General features: G+C 51.0%; 1 protein-coding gene across 1 annotated transcript; it reads left to right on the forward strand.

Annotated features, from left to right (window-relative positions):
- Positions 1-742: 742 nt before the first annotated feature.
- On the forward strand, positions 743-18,038 carry LOC131290869 (intermembrane lipid transfer protein Vps13D). Its single transcript, XM_058320058.1, has 11 exons — positions 743-839; positions 2,389-3,125; positions 3,243-5,602; positions 5,676-5,818; positions 6,598-6,738; positions 6,825-9,883; positions 9,960-10,395; positions 10,638-11,557; positions 11,657-11,824; positions 11,906-17,482; positions 17,570-18,038. Exons 1-11 carry the CDS (start codon positions 743-745, stop codon positions 17,639-17,641), a joined length of 13,710 nt encoding a protein of 4,569 aa, XP_058176041.1. The 3' UTR covers positions 17,642-18,038.
- The last annotated feature ends 1,056 nt before the right edge of the window (positions 18,039-19,094 follow it).

Below are 19,094 nucleotides of genomic sequence, written 5' to 3' on the forward strand. Positions count from 1 at the left end.
GATATAAAATATTTATCATTTCGGTTGTATGTTATGTTTGTCATATGTTTTGTGTACGATTAGAAAGTGCGCCATGTGCATGTTTTATTATCATTAAGAAAATCAGCAACCATTAGGCAGCAAATACGATGTAAACAAAAGTCTGTCATCGACACTGCTCTCCACACTTTTGTGTAGCAGTTTCTCATTACCTCCTCGACCGTGCGATAGGAACAGCGTTTGCTAAACGCGAATTACGCTGAGGCGAAGTTGAGTGGGCATTTCGATTTTTCACTTTCACTCCGTTTGCCAGCGATGGGGTTGTGATTCCGTTGACTCCAGGAAGTAAGACGGCCGTCCCCCCGGGGCCAGTGGTGACAAATCAAACGGTAGTGTGTGAAGTTTATTCATCAGTGCTTTTAGTGCTTAGGTTATATAATTTTTGGTGTGCAAAATATCCAAATTAACCGATACAACGTAATATTGAGCGTTGCATCGAAACGAAACGGAAAAGTGATGAAATACAGTTTCCGTGTGTGCCAAAATTGATGATTTGTATCGTAATAGAGTAGCTGGTCTCGGCGAGTGCTGTGAATGTTCAGTGGCGAAAAGCAAGTTTCCCAAACAATCAAGGGAAGGAAACGGGAACCGACGAGACGTCGAGACAGCAAATCGCCCATCAATTGGCGCGCCACGATCCGTGCAGGGCGCGGAGAAGTGTGATTAGCACAACCCAAATGCCCCCAAGGGAAACGGCCGTAGTATGCTAAGAGAACTGATAGCCTGGGTGCTGAATAACTACCTCGGGAAGTATGTGGAAAATCTTAATACGGCCCAGCTGACAATTGCGCTGCTTTCGGGTAAGTGTGTATCGTGTGCCTCCGAGGGACACCTCAGCGACCTGGGTATGACGATGAAATGGCGAGCTTTCTAAACCGACACTCGCCAGGGGTTGATGATGCCATCGGTTTACTGTTTTGACCACCATAATTTCATCTGCTGGGTTGCGTTGCTGTAGCAATTAATCGCAATCTACGAGGTGGGTATGTACGAGGGCAAAGGTTGCTATGCTTTGGCGTCATCGCTCTACTAGAAATTTCATCAACTATTGCGACGATGCGGGCAACGAGTGTCGTCAGCTGCAGGATTTTGAGGATCGTACCATAACGCACGATGTTTTGCTTTCCTTCCCACCCAATCGGTTGCGGTTCAATTGGTATCAGCAAAGTGGACAGCTGAGCGGAAATATTGCCTCTTCCGTACATCCGCGCGGTACAGTGCATGCGAGCGGCAAAGCAAAATTATCGAACCGAAGCAATCAAAGCTGGCAGCGACGGAAAATGAAACCTACACTGGAAAAGGAAAAACCGCATTGCATGACGAGGCCGCGCGTTCACGGCTTGGTTCCGATTATGGCCTACCGGGCTGTTGCGATGTTCAAGGTTACATAACAAGCCTCCATGAAACCGACCACCAAGCGTTGTTATTGTTTGGCAAAAGTCCGTCCGATTGAATGAGGAGTAAAAATACTATCTACCCTTTCCGCCGTTTGAGTAATAACGACAAGAAGCGGGTAACCGCGGTGGGCAACAACGTCATCTCTGTTGTGGGGGTTGGTGCTCCATCTCGGTTACTGCGTTCTACCTGTTGCGTAGGATGTCACCAACATTTTATTTGGAATGGCAATTCCTTGATTACCGAATGCTTTCAATAGACATGGTCTTGAATCTCGACGAAGTTTGCATCCACAATTCAAGTACAATTATTTCACTTACGAAGTGAAAAAAATTATACTCTTTTTGAAGCAAGCATGTAAGCTACATTCCTATATGGCTCCCTCATTACTTGTGCCGGACACATATTTCACTCCAATCCCTTCACGTGTTCAAGCTACCTACCCGTTGTCTCATTGCACCGAGTCAACATGATAAGATAATGAATTGAAAAAGGATTAAAATTGGGTGGTTTTGGATGTCGCATGTTTACCACTGACGCAATGTTTACCATAGATAACCGATGTGACCATAGCGGTCGACACCTTTGAGTCACTTTTTCGTAAGCGAACCACCGGTTCGGGAATAACGTTCGGCACATGACAATATACAAGGAAAAGGTAAACACGGTTTAACGCAAAAGCTGAATGATTACTCATGATTTATTGCACGAATGACTCATCACTGGGCGGGTGCTCGCCATACGTTTCCATATGAACTTTTTTGTAATTATGTAAAGATATTGTCGTTTGCGTTTTGCGATACAAAAACGGAGAAAGGGCAACATTTGCTTTGCATCGAGAAAACATTCAGGGCTAAAGCGAAAACACAAGAATCTATTCATGTTTCAATGTTCTATTCCAGTAAATATCCATATGCTAACCACTTACGTCATCCCATTTGATTATTGTTTTAGGTCAAGTGGAGCTGGAAAATTTACCTCTTCGCAAGGATGCTTTGCGTCACTTTGGCCTGCCGTTGCAGATTCTGAGTGGTACGATCGGAAAGGTTAAGCTAACCGTGCCGGTACGAGCATTCCGGACCGCCTCCTGGTGTCTGTACATAGACAATGTGAGTGTTACCTGCGGCCCAATCGACCTCGAACAGGACTGGAACGCTGAAGTCGAGCAGCAGACCGAACTGGATCTGAAGGTTGCCTCACTGGACCGATTGGAAGCGAAATGGCGCGCCCAGCGAGAGACACCCGTCACCGAGGGAAGCTACTACGCTTCATCCTATTCCGGCTGGCTCAACTACGGTACCTCGCTCATGACCAACATTATCGAGAATCTGCAGCTCACGGTGAACGGCATCCACATTCGGTACGAGGATGGATTGACGATACCGAACCAGCGGTTCGGCTGTGGCATCAAGATCGACTCGCTGTCGGCGCAGAGTTGCGACGCCAGTTGGGTGCCGGGCCGTACGGCGAACTGGAACGCACAGCATGTCACGTTCAAGCTGGTTGAGCTGACCAACTTCTCCGTGTACTGGGATCCACGGGCGGAGGCTGAGATGGTGCACATGATCAGTCCGATCAGCGTGAGGGCGCAGCTTCGGCGGGACCGTAGCGAAACACCCTTGCGTACCCGCAGCCGGCCGCGGCTTGTTTGTGATTTGATTTGGGAGGAAATTAAGATAACCCTAAGTGATGTGAGTATGATTTACAATTTTATCTCAACATAAATAATGGTCTTGAAGCTACTACTTACACTGAAAATCGGTCATCGGCATACTTTTTTAATGCTTATCACTCTATTCTCTTTTTAGATACAATACAATCAAATGATGCAATGTGTCCGAGGACTGGACGATATTGCCCGATATCGTAGGTTTAAGCTGCAGCGTCCAACTGGCACAGTGAGTGAAAGTGCGCGCGATTGGTGGCGGTATGCCGTACGTTGCCACGGCCTCTGTCGCCATCTCGGTGCGGATCCGTTCGAGATAGCACGGGAAAATCTTCAGTACATTCGAATCTACACGCGCATCGTCGTCAACCCGAACGAGGTGCTTTCGAGCGCGAACAAACAGTTCAAGGATCGGATCGATCGCGAGCGTACCTTCGACGAGCTGCGGTTGCTACGGGACGTGTGCATGGCGCAGGTTCCGTCGCTAGAGAAGACAGCTGCGCCAGCGCCAGCGAGCACCACCCCAAACCAGACGGGCAAAACAATGCTGGTCCATTTCTTTCCCCAGTGGTGGTATAGTAACAGCAATAATAATAATACCGTTACATCACCAGGTAGTGAGAGTGAAAGCGGAGAGCCTCAAACGCCCAGTCAAGATGATCACGGCGGTCAACAATTGGCGCTAGAGGGTGGTGGGGGCTGGGGTCAAGAAGGAGGAGAGCTTAGCCCGGCGAGCAGAAGTTTCGAGGATGAAATTCTCGACGCGTTAGCCGGTTCGGTGGAATCAAACTCGCTACTCAAACGAGATGCCGTCTTTGGGAAGTTTAATTTTATCCTAAAGCGTGGCACGGTTGACTTTTGCAGTGCTCTCGAGATGGCACCGAAGCTACAATTCCTGTTTCAGGATCTCAAGATGGATGTGGAGTCGAGACCGCGCAGTGGATCGCATTACGTAGGCCTCTCGCTAGGTTCCATTTTGATCAAAGATCGACTGACGTTGAACTCACAGTTTCCCGATCTGGTTAAACCACAGCAGAAGCAGGAGGAAACGCTGCTTGTACCGCAGCCGATAAATCCAAAGAGTTCCACTAGCGGAAACACACCTCTGGGACGTGCGCCGTCGGGGCGTCTCAGTGCGTCAGGCAGTTCAACCGAACCAATATTTCAGCTGCAGTACGAAAGAAAACCCCTTTCGTTCGACACCGACTACCGGTTGATGGTTAAGTCGGAATCGTTGGACATCGTGTACAACATGGACGCCGTCCGATGGCTGATGGATTTCCTCGCTAAGCCACACCAACAGTACGACGCACGGCGCCGCCTGGAGGACATGAAAAATAAAACAAAGCAGGAGCTGATGAAAAACTGGAACTACATCATCGAGGGCCACCTAAGCGAGCGCAAAACGTGGACGCTGGAGTTTGACATCTCCGCGCCGCAGATCATTTTTGTGGACAATTTTAGCGATCGCACGAACAGCACGATTATTGTGGTTGATTTCGGACGACTACAGCTGACAAATGGGGACCAAGGGACGTCCGGCCAGGGTACTCAGAGTGCGACGGCGTCCGGTGGCTTTCTGGCGACCAACGCTGGACAACGAGACGCATCACCCGAGATGCAGACGGAGAATGACGAGGATGACGCATTTATGACGCCTTGCTCGACACCGCCGGGTTCGGAAGCGAGTACCACCAACTCACCGACGTTGGTTAGTGCATTTTCTGAGGTTCCGGAGCCAAGTAGTGGCGTTGGTGATCGAGCGGCTAACGCGGCTGGAATGGTCAGCGGGGCTGCTCTTGGCGATGCGCTGGACGAATACCAACTATACCAGAGACTGTACGATCGTTATCATCTGCAGTTGACGGATCTGCAAGTGCTCGTTTGTCACGCGAAGGAACGGTGGGCTTCTGCCAGTGTGAAAGGTACCTCGAACCTGCACGTACTCGATCGGTTTAGCATCGTGCTGCAGGTGGAACGGCGCGTCGTCTACACCAGCGACCCGCAGTATCCGAGCTTGACGCTGTCCGGTACGCTTCCGAAGCTGAACGCGCACATTAACGAGTACAAGGTGTCATCGATTCTGACGCTGGCGAACAAATTGACCAAAGCGGGCGGTCCCTACATGGCGGGCCCGGTGCCACCTTCAACGTCACCAAAACCACCCACCACACGGACCGATGAGCTTGACACGAGTGTCATAGCGAAATCGGTAACGGGAGGGAGTGACCCCAGCGGGCCAGACGACGAGGATGGAAGCAGCACGACCTCCGCGACGAATATTGTCGTTTTTCAGTTCACTATCGATCAGATGTCGCTAGAGTTGCAATCGCGCGGTCGGAGTGTGGCCGAGCTGCAGGTGTCTGGGGTTAAGGCGGGCTACAGTCAGCGGCCGGAAGACATCAGCTTGACGCTTTCCGTACACGGGTTGCTGCTAGTCGACGCGATGCAATCATTTGGGCAGGATTTTGAGCTTCTCATTGCTAGCCATCGACATGTTGGGTAAGGACAGTTGCTAAGCATCAACCACAGCCAGTTCTCGAAAATTTCATAATCTTTGTCCCTTATTCCACAGTATGGATAGTTTGTCGGGAAGCCTACGGCAGAGTGAACCATGCTCGCCCTGCTCACCAGCTTCCCCACCAGATCCGGCGAGTGAATTTCGGCGTCCCACAAGCCCTCTAACGATATCGAAAGCATTGAGCAATCTGCAACGAGGTAAATTATCTAAAGTAAACCCATGTTCAGTGGGAGCTATTTTTATGTTTTTGTGATTTTTTTTAAAGAAGCGACACGGGATTTAAGTGTCATCACCTGACTATGGTTTCTATTAGAGAAACCTACAGCACTTACTCACTGTGAATACTTCATACTTAGGTCAAGCATGCAACATGTAGAATAGATTTGTTTGTTGTCCTGTTGGACTCATTGGATTTTATTTTTATTTGCAATATACGGTAATTATACTGTGTATATTATACCTCGTTAAACAAGCGATTATTAACCATTTTGCTGGAGTGTTTACTATATATTCTTGTCAATAACTTTTTAGCTTATCTTATTTTTCAAATCAAACTAGTACCTTCAAACATTAGATTTATCAAACAAAGCTTTGTTTTGAATTACAAATTTCAAGTAGGTTTTCTACCAAGTTTGATCGATTTCAAATTCGTGCTTTAATTTCTTTGCATGCTCATTAAAAAATTTCTTGCGTTTTTTTGTTTTCATTTCTCTCTTTTCTCATATGTTCCCGCCTTTGGACATTTCGGAAACTATTCACGATACGCCTCACGCCGCCCGACTGGTGCCCGGGGTTACCCGACTGGCCGTTGATCATGCCATTTTTTTTGGTTTGTTGCTGTTTTGTTTGTTGTACTGTTTGGTTCGTTTTGGGGTTATCGTTGCTTACGTTCTCGCACTGTTCGGTTCGATGACGGAACCTTTGACTTTCCCGACCCCGTGTCGTGTTGTTGTTCGAAATGTTGTAAACAAAACAGCCACTTCTCCCACATGGAATGCGGCAACACTCGGCGATCTAGATGCGCTGATAACGGTGGAGATTGTGTTCGTGATGGCGGAACGGCCGGAGGACAAGCTGCAAGTGGCAAACATACAGTTCAATAACCTGGACATTATTGGTAAGTAACGTGGAAAGAACGGAAAACATTGTTTCGCTCGTTTGAAGCTTGACTGATTGTGTTTTTTTTCTTGTTACGGATTGCAGCAAACCAAGAAACGATCGTAGAACTTTTGGGATTTGTAAAGCGAGTTATTCCAGCACCAGCACCAGCTCCACCGGAACAGACCGGAATGTACACCAGCGACGGTGGTGGAGAGGTAGGAGTTGAAGGTAAACCCGTGGATCCATCTTCATACCCTTCGACAGCGTCGGGGCAACGGCGTGCATCGGAAGCCTCGTCAACCGAAACACCCGCTCCCGTTCGGTTAGAGATAACGTTCGACTTTCATCGTCTGAATGTGCTCGTTCTTCGGGCCCTGATTCGGGATAACTACCTGGTCGGGCGTAAGGTCGGCACGTTCACGATGTCGGAAGCAAAGATCCATGCTACCCTCGGAAGCGACATCACCGTCGAAGGGTCACTGGGTGGTCTACAGGTGCTCGACCTAACACCGGAAGGGGTAAACCACCAGCGGATACTGTCGGTCGGTAAGGATCCCCTCACGGACAGCAGTGTGCCGGGACGATCAACATCTGCCACCCGCCACCCTTATGGCACGGATTCGGCTGGACCGGATCTAATGACGGCACTGGCGCAGGAAGTGTACGGTGGTGGCCTAATGGGAACGGCGTCGAAGCGCCTCAACGACGACGATATGATGACGGGAATGCACGAAGAAAGGCAGGCCCTATCGTTTTGCGTTTCGAAAGATCTGCATGCGTGCATCGATATTCGCGTGAAAATGGCATCGGTATGGTTCATCCACTGCGCCCGTTTCATGCAGGAGCTCAGCTGGTGTGCGACCGAGTTCAAGCACTACCTAAAGAATCTGGCCCGATCGATACGCGAAAAGGCGACAGATATGGCGCTCGGGTTGGTACAGTCGCGGCCGGATCTTTCCGGAAGTCGTCCGGAAAGTATCTATGCGTCACCGAGAAGAGTTCGCCGCCAGCGCACGGTTTCACTGTCGCGCGCACAGGATGTGCTGCTCAATTCGGACTACACGCTGAAGGTAGACATAACGCTAGAGACACCGGTGTTAATCTTACCGCGAAGCAGCAGCAGCCCACAGGTCCTCGTGGCCCACTTGGGACGTATCACCGTAAGCAACACAACGCCGCCCGATGCGATGGATCGTCCTGAACGCATTATAATAAATCGTACGAGTCCCCCACTGCGAGAAGACGAAGGAGGAACGTTGTTTAGTGGCGCCGATCGTACATCGGTGGATTGCAATCTGAGCGATCTGGATGGTATCTACGAGCAGACCGAAGCGGAAACGATCGACGACGGAGGCTTCAACAATAGCAGCAGCCGAATACGGTTCGCCAAGGAAGATTCGACCGAGTTTATCGATAGCATCGCGGGTGATGCTGCGGGAGCCGGGAGAACGAGTGAAAATTTGGACTTGTACAAGATCGACTTCCGCAATATTAACTTGTACTCGCTTGATACGACCAACCGAAAGGGTTTCCGCTTTGCGGGGCTACCGCGTGCGGAGGAACTTTATTCGTGCAAGGAAAACGCGATCCCAATCATCCACGATACCATCTTTAGCTTGGAGATATGCCGCGAGCGCGACGCTGGCGGTGAAACGGTGGACGATTCCGATGGATTCCGCATCGTGGGTTGTGTTGTAAAACCGCTTCGGTTGTCACTCAAGCGTCAACAGTACGAGCAGCTGCTGGAAACGATCGATAATTTGTTTAAAATTCCACGCGATCTCGTGCGGCCTCCGAGCGAGGTTCCGACGACGCTTGAAAAGGTATCGGAAATTGCCGCAGAGGATTCGCTCACTTTCCGAGCGTTTCCGATGGCATCGAAAGCGCGCCAGGGTTTGTTTTATCAGTCCAGCCTGGAGGTGGATCCGCGGACGGCGGGTGGATCGGCCATTAGCGTACGAGTGCACTTCGAGCTGCCCGCGTTCATCATCCAGCTGAACGGGAACCGCAACGAGGCACTGGTGCAGATATCGTTCCGCGATTTTTGTGTCGACTTCGACAAGCGCAACCAATACGAGACGCACATCAAGATTTCGCTTCGCTCGTTGCTGATGGAGGATCTGCTGCAGTCGGACACGGCAAAGACACGCTACATGGTGGTTACGTCGGCGGAACGGGACGCCGAAGAGGAACGTCTGAATGCGTCCTCGTTTGCGTCGCATTCCTGCCCCAATCCGGTAGGGTTGTTGCTGGCCAACTTGGAGGGTCTTCCAAACTCGCTGCCAACGAACTTGGAGGATCGGATGGGATTTAGCTTTCTGGCGGCGAACCGTTCTTCGCTCTGTCCTGATACGCCGCCACCATCACCGTCGGTAGCGCGTCAGCAGCAGCAGCAGCAACGTGGCGCACCCGGTACGTCGCGCCTCAGCTCGGAGGAAAACCTTGTCATCTACAGCTCCGTGCTGGTCGATCCCACATGTCCCACCTTTGCCACACAGTTTGAATCTCTGCAGCAGTCCAGTTTGATCGATTTCAACAGTCTGGATTTGATCGTGTCCGTCGAGAGTTGGTTCGTGCTGTTGGACTTTTTCGGACTGCTTTCCGACTCGGAATCCGATCCATCAGTGGACAGGGAAAAGGGAGGCTCGTCACGAACGGCACGTGCGACAACGACCACCGATGCGACCGACCAAATCGATGGAAGAAACCCTCCAACATCGGCGAGCCGACCTCAATTCCTTACGCAAGGCGCCGACACCGAAACGGTTGCCGGTGGCCAATCGAAGCTGGAAATATCGGTACGCTCGCTGAGTTTGGTGCTGGCCAAGCCAACGTGTGAGATTGCTAAGGCGAACGTTTCGAACGCGCAACTGACCATCTCCAAGCGTGGGCAGGCGAAGCAGGTCGAGGGCAGTTTGGGTTCGATTACGCTGAGCGATCTGACACCGTACGGGACGCTCTACCGGGAGAAGTTTATGACGACGGGTAGTGAGGCGCTGAACTTTGTATACGTTCGAGACATGCCCAAAGGAAGGACGGTTCGGGGGTTGGAAAAGGATGCGCAGCTCACAATTGCCATGTCCTCAGTTCGGTACATCCACACGAAGCGCTTCATTGCGGAGATTCAGCTGTTTTTCAAGGAATTTTCACAGCTACAAACGGTACGTTCTTAGTGAAGAGTCGCCTATTGTATGTTCTAATGGTTTTTGTTTTCTATCAACCCCAATATATTTATAGCCGATGATGCGAAAAATTAAACCCTCCGATGTGCGTGCCTATCACAATCAACGGCCGACGCAGCTCGGACTGTCCATCAACGCGGGCGCACCAATCATACTGCTCCCGATGAGCTACAATAGTGAGCAGGTGATAGTGGCCGATCTGGGCGAGTTTACGCTAACGAACGAGTTCCGGTTGAGTGCGGGCGATCGAGAGGTACTGGACGTGATGCACGTGAACCTCTTTCATACGGACATCTTTGCGGCTCGCATGGAACCGAAACCAGAGGAACGGTTCAGCGCCGTTCCTGCGATGGCCACTGATTCGACGGTGACGGCCGGCATTGATATGAAGGGGTACCGGCTGGTAAAGAAGGGTTGCAGCTTGCTGAAGGAAAAGTGTCACTTGAAGCTCGAGGTGGAACGGAATTTAGATTCGTTGACGAGTCATTTTGGTAAGTGAGTTAAAAGTATTATTTAGTAGAATGATTTTTTTTAACGTCCGGGGTGTTTTAAATAACATTTCAAAGTTGCTTGTCATTGTTGCCAATTTTCGATAATTAGGCTCAAAAATCAAGGATAGGATTTTCATTATCGTAATTTGTAAATACAATTAATTCATTTGAGCAACGAATGTTAAATTGACTTTACATGACGCTGTGCGTATTAATTTATTATTTTTGTACTTTTCTTCCAGTACCTGATATTAGCGTACATGGCACACTGTCGAAGCTGGACGCTTTGCTTGACCTACAACAGTATCGCCTGATCCGTGGTTTCCTCTCGCACAATCTGGGCGAATCGATCGATGAACTGTACCTGCGGGCATTTTCCATCCCAAATAGCACGCTCTCTCTCAACAACGCCGATGCGTCTTCCGATCCTCTGGAAGAGGTGTGGAAGAATCTTTCCATCCATCTCGAGCTGCTCGATGTGTCGGTGCGTTTGGTCCACACGATCGAGGACGAGCGGCGAGGATTCGCGGAAACGCACACAAAACCGTTGGCCTGCGTGAACTTCATCAAGTCGAAGCTTCTGGTGGATTGTTTTAGCGACGGAGCTCAGGATATCGATCTGGTATCGCAAGAAATTCAGCTGATCGATACGAGATTCCTACCATCGGAGTGCAGCGTCGACACACGCGACACTACCGCTTCCCACCGTACGCCACCGGGGCGACAGAATAGCGCCGAGGTGCTGAATGTGTTCCCTAACATTTTGCAGCCGATTCGCGGTGAACCTGGCACCGAGCTGGTGCAGGCGGAAATACATAGCCGCAGAAGGCGTGATCTGACCAAGTTTACCATCCTACTGAACAACATGCGCCTGATGGCGATTCTAGATTGGTTGGAAAATGCCCGGGACTTTATACTGCAGCAGGAAGATCCACCACCGGAGGTGCAGCAAATCTCCCTTCTGTCGGACGGAGGACTATTGGAAGGATGGGCCGAGTCGACGATGATGAGAAATCGATCCACCGTGGACATTGCTGCAGTGCAGCGAGTGCCGACCCCGGTCGAAGATAGCCGTATGGAGCTGAAGCTGAACATTACCGATTCGGAGTTGGTGTTTGTGGAGAAAACGGACCAGCACGACACGAATGCTGTTATATTGAAGGTAAATGTGAAGTTGAATGAGGTTGTAATATTTTTAAGTTACTAAAATAAATCCTCATTCCTTCCCTTCGCTTCACTAATTCCCCTTTTGTATCCCTAGAGCACAACGGTTGTTTCGTATCGTCCGTTTGAGACCAACAAAACGCTCTCGATCAATTTGAATAATTTGGAAGTGTTCTCCTGTGTACTGGGCGCCGAAGAACGTACAGCCCTCTCCATCATCGACCCAGTGACGATCAATATGGACGTAAAGAAAGGTGTCCTAGAGGCAAGTTAAAACAAATTTATAGTAGTCAGCATATTTTAAAAGCTATAAAGAGTTACTTATTTCAACTCTTTCTTATTTCAGATACAAATGCAAAAACAGCTTTGCATCCGTCTGTCCTACCATGATGTGCGGATGTTTAGACAGATGCTGGAGTCCTTGCCGGAGCAGACGAAAAATGCACGCGATCACAAACAACAACAGGATCAACAGCAGCAGCAACAACAGCAGCATCAGCAGCAGCTTCAAGCGAGTGATGGCAGGAACTCCAAAACCGTGGATAAACTGGTCCATCTCGGGTTCCGGCGGGATGATTGTTTGCTTGCGCTGGAACGATGTAGCTATCAGCTAGATGAAGCGGCCCTTTGGTTGACCCAGAATAAGGAACCCCATCGACACGACGATGCTGGCCGTGTTCCGCTGCACAGTGCGGGCAGCAATGGCAAGTCGGAAGGTGGAGGGACTCGTACTGATGGCGGAGCACTGAACATAATCGCTATCGAACTGAAGTCGCCATGCATATCGATCTGCGTCATCGATGACTGTCGTGATGCCGATGTGCCACTGGTGGAGCTTTCCTTGAGCAAGTTGGACCTTCGGCAGGAGCTTGGCCAACTGCATCCGGATCACAGCAACAGGATGACCACGCTCACCGGGGACGATCCGGACGTGGTGGACGCACTGGCCGCTACCTTTTCCGGCTACAATGGGGGCCGTATGGCGGGCGTTTTCGCAGCGGATTACTATAATCGGGTACTCAGTGGTTGGGAGCCGATGATCGAATCGTGGAAGCTGGAGGCCAAATGGGGCTACAGCTTGGCGATCGAATCGGATGCCGCCGGACCAGGCAATCGGTTGAATATGCGGGTGGAAAGCAACGACACGCTGCGGCTGAACGTCACGAGCACGCTGATCGAGTTGTTTGCGATGGTGAAGGATAACTGGATGCAGGACTATTACGTCGAGTCGGATGGTTCGAAAGTGGGATCAGCGTCATCGTCTATGGGGAAAAACAATGGTCCCGCAAACTATCGCCAGCGTGCTCCGTTCATTCCGTTCGCCATCAAGAACGACACCGGTGTACGGTTGTGGTACACGACACTGATTTCCTCGGAGATTATTTCTTCGCGCGGAAAAACCATCGGGTCACTACCGAACGTCCCGGCAGAAGCTAGCTGGACACTGGTGGAACCGGGCGGTGTGGCAACATTTTCCTACGGAACACGCAATAAAGCTCGCCATCGGGACAGCCATAAGGTGAACCTGCATCAGATAGCGGTCCGTGTGGAAGGATGGCAAGAGGTCGGTCCAATTTCAGTGGATCGTGTGGGAACATACTTCCGCCATGCACGGCCCGATATATGCAATACGCTCGATTACTCACAGGCACCACGCGCCCGGATTGTGTTCGGTGTTACGATGGAAGGTTCGGCTCAGAAACTGATCACGGTACGATCGGCGCTGAAACTCGTCAACAAGCTAGACCTACCAGTGCTGGTAAAGATGGAGCACCTGTTTGGCCATCTGAACATTCGCAACTGGCCCGACACAAAGACGGCCATTCTGCACTCGAACGAACAGCTGAACGTGCCACTGACGCATGTGCATGCCGTCCTTTATTTCCGCCCGCTAGTTTCGAGCGTCACGGTAAATGTGGCCAACGCGCTGGAAGACGCCATCAGTTCCCTATCCCCCTCCGCTTCGCCCGTTCCCGGATCCAGTTCAAGTGACGGTTGGACGTTACTGCAGCGCTTCGACATCCCGAAAACGGCGGCCCACAGCGGGTTCCAGTTTACCGACCGGGGTGTCCAGTGGGCGGAAGCTATCGAGCCGGGTGAAATCTATCAGGAGCTGCGCAGTTGCCGTGGACCGCGGGATAAAACGTGCAAAATGCTACTGGCAATCCGGAAGGAACCGTACCCAACGAAGGATGTGATCCATCTGCCCGGGCACATCATCACCATTTTCCCACCGATGCGCATCCACAATCTGCTTCCGTGCGATCTGCTGTACAAGCTACCGTCGGGCAGTCAGGGGCGTATTTCATCATCCGATACGGCCCGCATCACCGAGGTAGACATCGAGCAGCCGATCACGCTTACACTGACGCTCGATAGTTACCCGAACGCGGGCCAAATCACAATCCCACCGGGGACGTATGGATCGACTACGCTGGATGTGCGATTGTTCGATATGGGCGCCCGGATGCTCAAGCTATCGGCCACGATCGTCGTTGTGAAAGGGCGCGGGGTGCAGATTTCCATCGGTGCACCCTACTGGCTCGTCAACCGTACCGGGTTGCCGCTGGTTTTCCGCCAGGACGACCTGGACACCGAATGTGCGGGACAGTTTTCCGAAAACGAGCAGGCACGCATGATCACACCGTTTATGTTTGCGTTTAGCGATCCCAGCTGTTCGGGTTGCGTGACGATGCGGCTCGGGCGTCGCTTCGGGACGAACCTGAACTGGTGCCAACCGTTCAAGCTGGAGCAGGGTACGAAACATCGGCAGCTGCTCGGGGCCTCGGAAACGTTCATCATCGGCATCGAGGTGCGTCGGGCGCGGGGAAAGTACGGCCAGACATCGATCGTGACGTTTTCGCCGCGCTATCAGCTTTACAACCGGAGTAGCTACACGCTGCAGGTCCTCCAGAAGTGTCTCGTCAGTAGTACGACCGTGTACGATCCGGCGGCGAAGTCGGCGTACATCGAGGCCGTCCCGGGATGTCACATCCCGTTCCACTGGCCACGGTTGGAGAAGGATCACGAGCTGTGCGTTCGATTGCCCGAGGTGCCCGAATGTCTGTGGTCCGGTGGGATCCCGATCGCCGGCACCGGGCTAAGCTTGTACATTAACATACGGAACATGAACGGTGCGATGCACTTCCTGCGACTCGAAACGATCCTTCACGGTGCAACGTACTTCATGATCTTCAGTAATGCCCAGGCACTTCCACCTCCGATTCGTTTGGACAACTATTCGCACGTACCGATCACCTTTCACCAGGCGGACGGGCGAAGTACCTTCAAAACGGTCGTACGCCCTCAGTGTTCGATTGCGTACGTGCTGGATGAACCGACGGGTGCGCCCTACCTCCAGCTGGAAGCACCCGGGGGAGACTATTCCAACTGCCGGCTGGATGGCTTCGAACCGTTCCGGTTGATGTACGAAAATTTCATCTACATCGCGTTCAGTCAAACGTTCGAAGCGGTGCCAGCGTTCGGCGAATGGAACGACCCCGGTGGTCGGTTTGAAGTACAATCGCAACAGCTGGTGCTCGGTGTTGTCGACGGTCGGGTGCTGTTGGTACGCAAACAGGCCGGCGATCGGTCCCAACTGTGGCGCATGAACAACGAGAAGCAGCTCGAGCACGAGGGAACGTCGCCACCGAGTGAGCCGGGCAAAAAGCAACCGCGCTACGTGCTAGACCTTGAGAAACCCCCGCAACCGATGCAGTTCATTGGGATGGTCGTGCGACCGGCCAATAGGCAGCGCCGTTCCACCCAAACCTGGCACTTCACCGAGGATGGCCGGTTGATGTGCGAACACTCGAACATGTGCGTTCAAGCGCGCGGGGGCTTCTTTGGACTTCGGGCCGGTTCCGAGGCGGTACTGGGGATGTGCGTGTCCGACACGAAAGTCCTAACACAGTGTGGTGTCCCGTTCGAGCAGGCAATCGAGCGGCAGAAGCTTCGGCCCGGCTCCGGATGCCTTTCGGTTTCGTACCGTATGGATGGTCCGATCAAATCGATCCAGATACGGGACGTAAAGGCGGGCGGTCGCGGAGAGCTTACGTTGGACTCGAGCTGGAAGCATGTATCGCACATTTTCACATCCGGAGGCCCTAGAGGATCGTTCGATGGAAGTCCCAGTCAGGGCAGACGTAACCGAACGTCTGAGATTGAGCGCCGTGGCACGGGCAAGGAAGTACACGAGTATCATGTGCAGCTGAAGCTGAGGAAAGGGATCGGTCTGTCCCTGATTTCGAACCAACCGTGCGAAGAACTGGCGTACGTTACGCTGGAGAACATCCACATGGAGTACATCCGGACACCGGCCGTGAATTCACTCGATTTTTCCGTCGGAGATATGCAAATCGATAATCAGCTGTTTGAGACCTCATGCCCGATCATGTTGTACACGATCGGCGGTGGTGGTGGTGGAAGCGGTGGGACGACCGGAACTACACTTGGAACGTCTATCGATGGTACCACAATGCCGAGTTCGCTGCAGTTGAACGTAAAGCAGCTACCCTCGCCGAACACGAATGCGGTCATTTTTGAGCACTTTATTCTTAGCATCCGCCCGGTGGCCGTCTATCTCGAGGAACGTTTGTTTCTGCGGATGGTCAAGTTTTTCGGCTTCGCAAAAACCACCGTCGATCCGACGACACTTCCCGACGAGACTGATTACGAGGCGCAGAAGATCATCTATAAGGTGCTGGATAGTAACGTTAAGCGGTACTATTTTGGCGACTTACGTATCATCCCCGCCCAGATCCGGTTAAGTTTCGTCACGGCAAGCAAGCTGACGCCGGAATTTGCCGAGATTAAGCGCAACCTTGGGTTCACATTCATCAAGTTCGAGGACGCGGTCATCAACTTCGAACAGTTCGCGCACAAGTATCACTTCGAGACTATGGACGCGTACCTGAGCGCCATTCGGGCGCATTACAAGCAGGAGCTGAAGTGGCAGGCCGCCTCCATACTGGGCAGTGTGGACTTTCTTGGGAATCCGCTCGGCTTTGCAAACGATCTTTCGGAAGGATTCTCCAGTCTGCTACTCGAGGGATCGATCTCGTCGCTGGTAAAGAACGTCACGCACGGTATCTCAAACTCAACTGCCAAGCTGACGGAAACGATCTCGGACGGCCTGGGGAAGGTGGTATTCGACGATGAGCACGTGGAAACGCGCCAACGCATTCTGGATGTGTCCGGTGGGAGTGGAAGTGGGACGACCGGCGATCATCTGGTGGCCGGTTTCCGTGGGTTCACCTTCGGTCTGCTGGGCGGTGTAACGAGTATCGTCAAGCACACTTATCAGGGTACGGCCAACGATGGGCTGTCGGGATTTATCACCGGTCTCGGCAAGGGGCTCGTCGGGACGGTCACGAAGCCGGTGATCGGAGTTTTGGATCTTGCATCCGAAACAGCGAATGCGGTTCGTGAGCAAAGCAAAGGCTCGAACCGAATCCTGCCGGAACGAAAACGACCACCACGGACGGTCACCGGGGCGCCGGGTGGATTACTGCCACCTTATTCGTACCTCCAGAGCACCGGTCAGCAGTACCTGTTTCTCATCAATAAGCGAAACTTTAGCGAGCAGTTTATGGCGTACGAACCGTGCCTGCTCGATACGAGGGACTCCAAGATGCGGCTGCTCGTGTCGGCGGAGAACGTGTGGGGCTTTTCGAAGAACGACGAAACGACGATGATCGTGTTCAACTATCCGATGAGCGAGATCATTTCCTGCCAGCCATTGACTGTTGCACCACCATCATCGATTGTGGGTGGATCCGGCAACCGGAAAACGTTTACCTACATAGAGTTTTGTCTTTCGTTGCCAACAAAATCTTCGCTGACACCGAGCGCGCCGGAGATGGTCAAGAGGCCTCGCGTACGCTGTCAAAATGAAGAAATTGCTAAAAAGATATGCTACCATGTAAGTGTAGGCGGCCATTATTGGATGTGGGGCTTGTCTGGAAATTACATTCTCAATGTATTAATTATTTCCCTTTCCATTCCGTAGGTGAACTTTGCAAAATGCATCTATGACGAACGCGAACAAACATTGAATATCAACAACCCTGTGATTGAATAGTGGACTTGAACGATCGCTGGCAGAAGCGCTGTTTTTCTTGTAAATAATCAATCCAAAGCAATCCTTTAGCTAGAGATCCGGCAAAGAGCAAAAGAAGACGAAGGAAGTGTAACCCATCACGGGACATATAAATGGCTGGTCCCCTCACTATATCCTTTCCGGCAATAATCTGTGTTATATCCAACCCAAGCAGACTTGTTGAATTTATCGTTTATTTTTAAATATTTTACATAAGTTGGTTATGTAAGGTAACCGAAATGCTTACCCAAACCATATGCCTTTTTTATACCATTGAACTAAGTAACTGTTTGTATTGTAAGAATAGTTATATTATTTCTGTTATTTTACGTCAAGTAAATTGCGTTGGAAATTCGATTTTACCCTTTTATATGGGGAACCGGGCAAGCGTAATGTTATGTGAAATATAAATTATTTTCGAGAATCACAAAGGTAATATGTATTTCTGTCCTTCCTTACTTGGTGGGCGCAATTATCGTCATCGTGATTTGTGCTCATTAAATCTCCATCTCCATGTAATCGTTCTAGCATTATGTATTCTTATTTTAGGGACAACAGCTTCCTCAGAGCAGTTTCGTTGTTCTTGAATCCATCTCTACAAGGTGATGGTAGGTGATCCATCTCTACAAATATCATAAAAGAATACTATTCCCTATAGATAATATCTTCTTCTTCTTTCTTTATGCGAGTCGGGGTATATCCTCCTACGCTAAGTCGAACGTTTGTTCCCTTACTCGTAATCAGAGGCGTACCGACTCTGTCCGAACTCCTATGAAGAGGCTCGTCCTTTAGGACCGGCTATAAAAGCCATATGTCCACCCGCCGTCCACGGAAGGGATAATTCCTTCCGTTGTCAGGACACAAAAAACCTCGTGGTCCGCTTGATTGACTCAAACAGCACGAGATGTGCGGCAGCTAGGATTTGTCTGACCTGAGCTCCAGCTCGGCGTGACCACGCGGTCGTGCCCTAAGCTAACCCTACTTTTCAGCTAACCACTTCAGGAAAACTTGTGCGCTGCTAACATCCGCTCTGATGCACTACCGAGCTGGAACTCTGATAGATAATATCGAACATTCAAAAATTACCATAAAATTAAAAATAAAAACGGTTGTTTTAAAAATGCTTCATGCAAATGTCATCGCTTGACAGCTGCCACTTTTGACAGATCCGGGCCGTTTTGACGTCGCAGCCTGATTATTTTGTTATCCATCTTTTCCCAACCCCAGGTTGGTCCAGGTCGTCGTCGTCGTCGTCACCGTGGTGATCGTTGTCCGCCAGCAGCGGTGGAAATAACAATTTGCGAAACAAAATACCTAACCCGGGAAAGTAGTAATAAAGTTGTGCAAACCGCGAATCCGACCGTACTTTATTTCGGAACGGAGACCAGCTCCCATTGGGCTTTGGTACCTGTGCATGTCGGAAGTGTTGTGTCTG

Source organism: Anopheles ziemanni, chromosome 2, assembly GCF_943734765.1.
Source record: "Anopheles ziemanni chromosome 2, idAnoZiCoDA_A2_x.2, whole genome shotgun sequence".
Lineage (NCBI taxonomy): Eukaryota > Metazoa > Arthropoda > Insecta > Diptera > Culicidae > Anopheles > Anopheles ziemanni.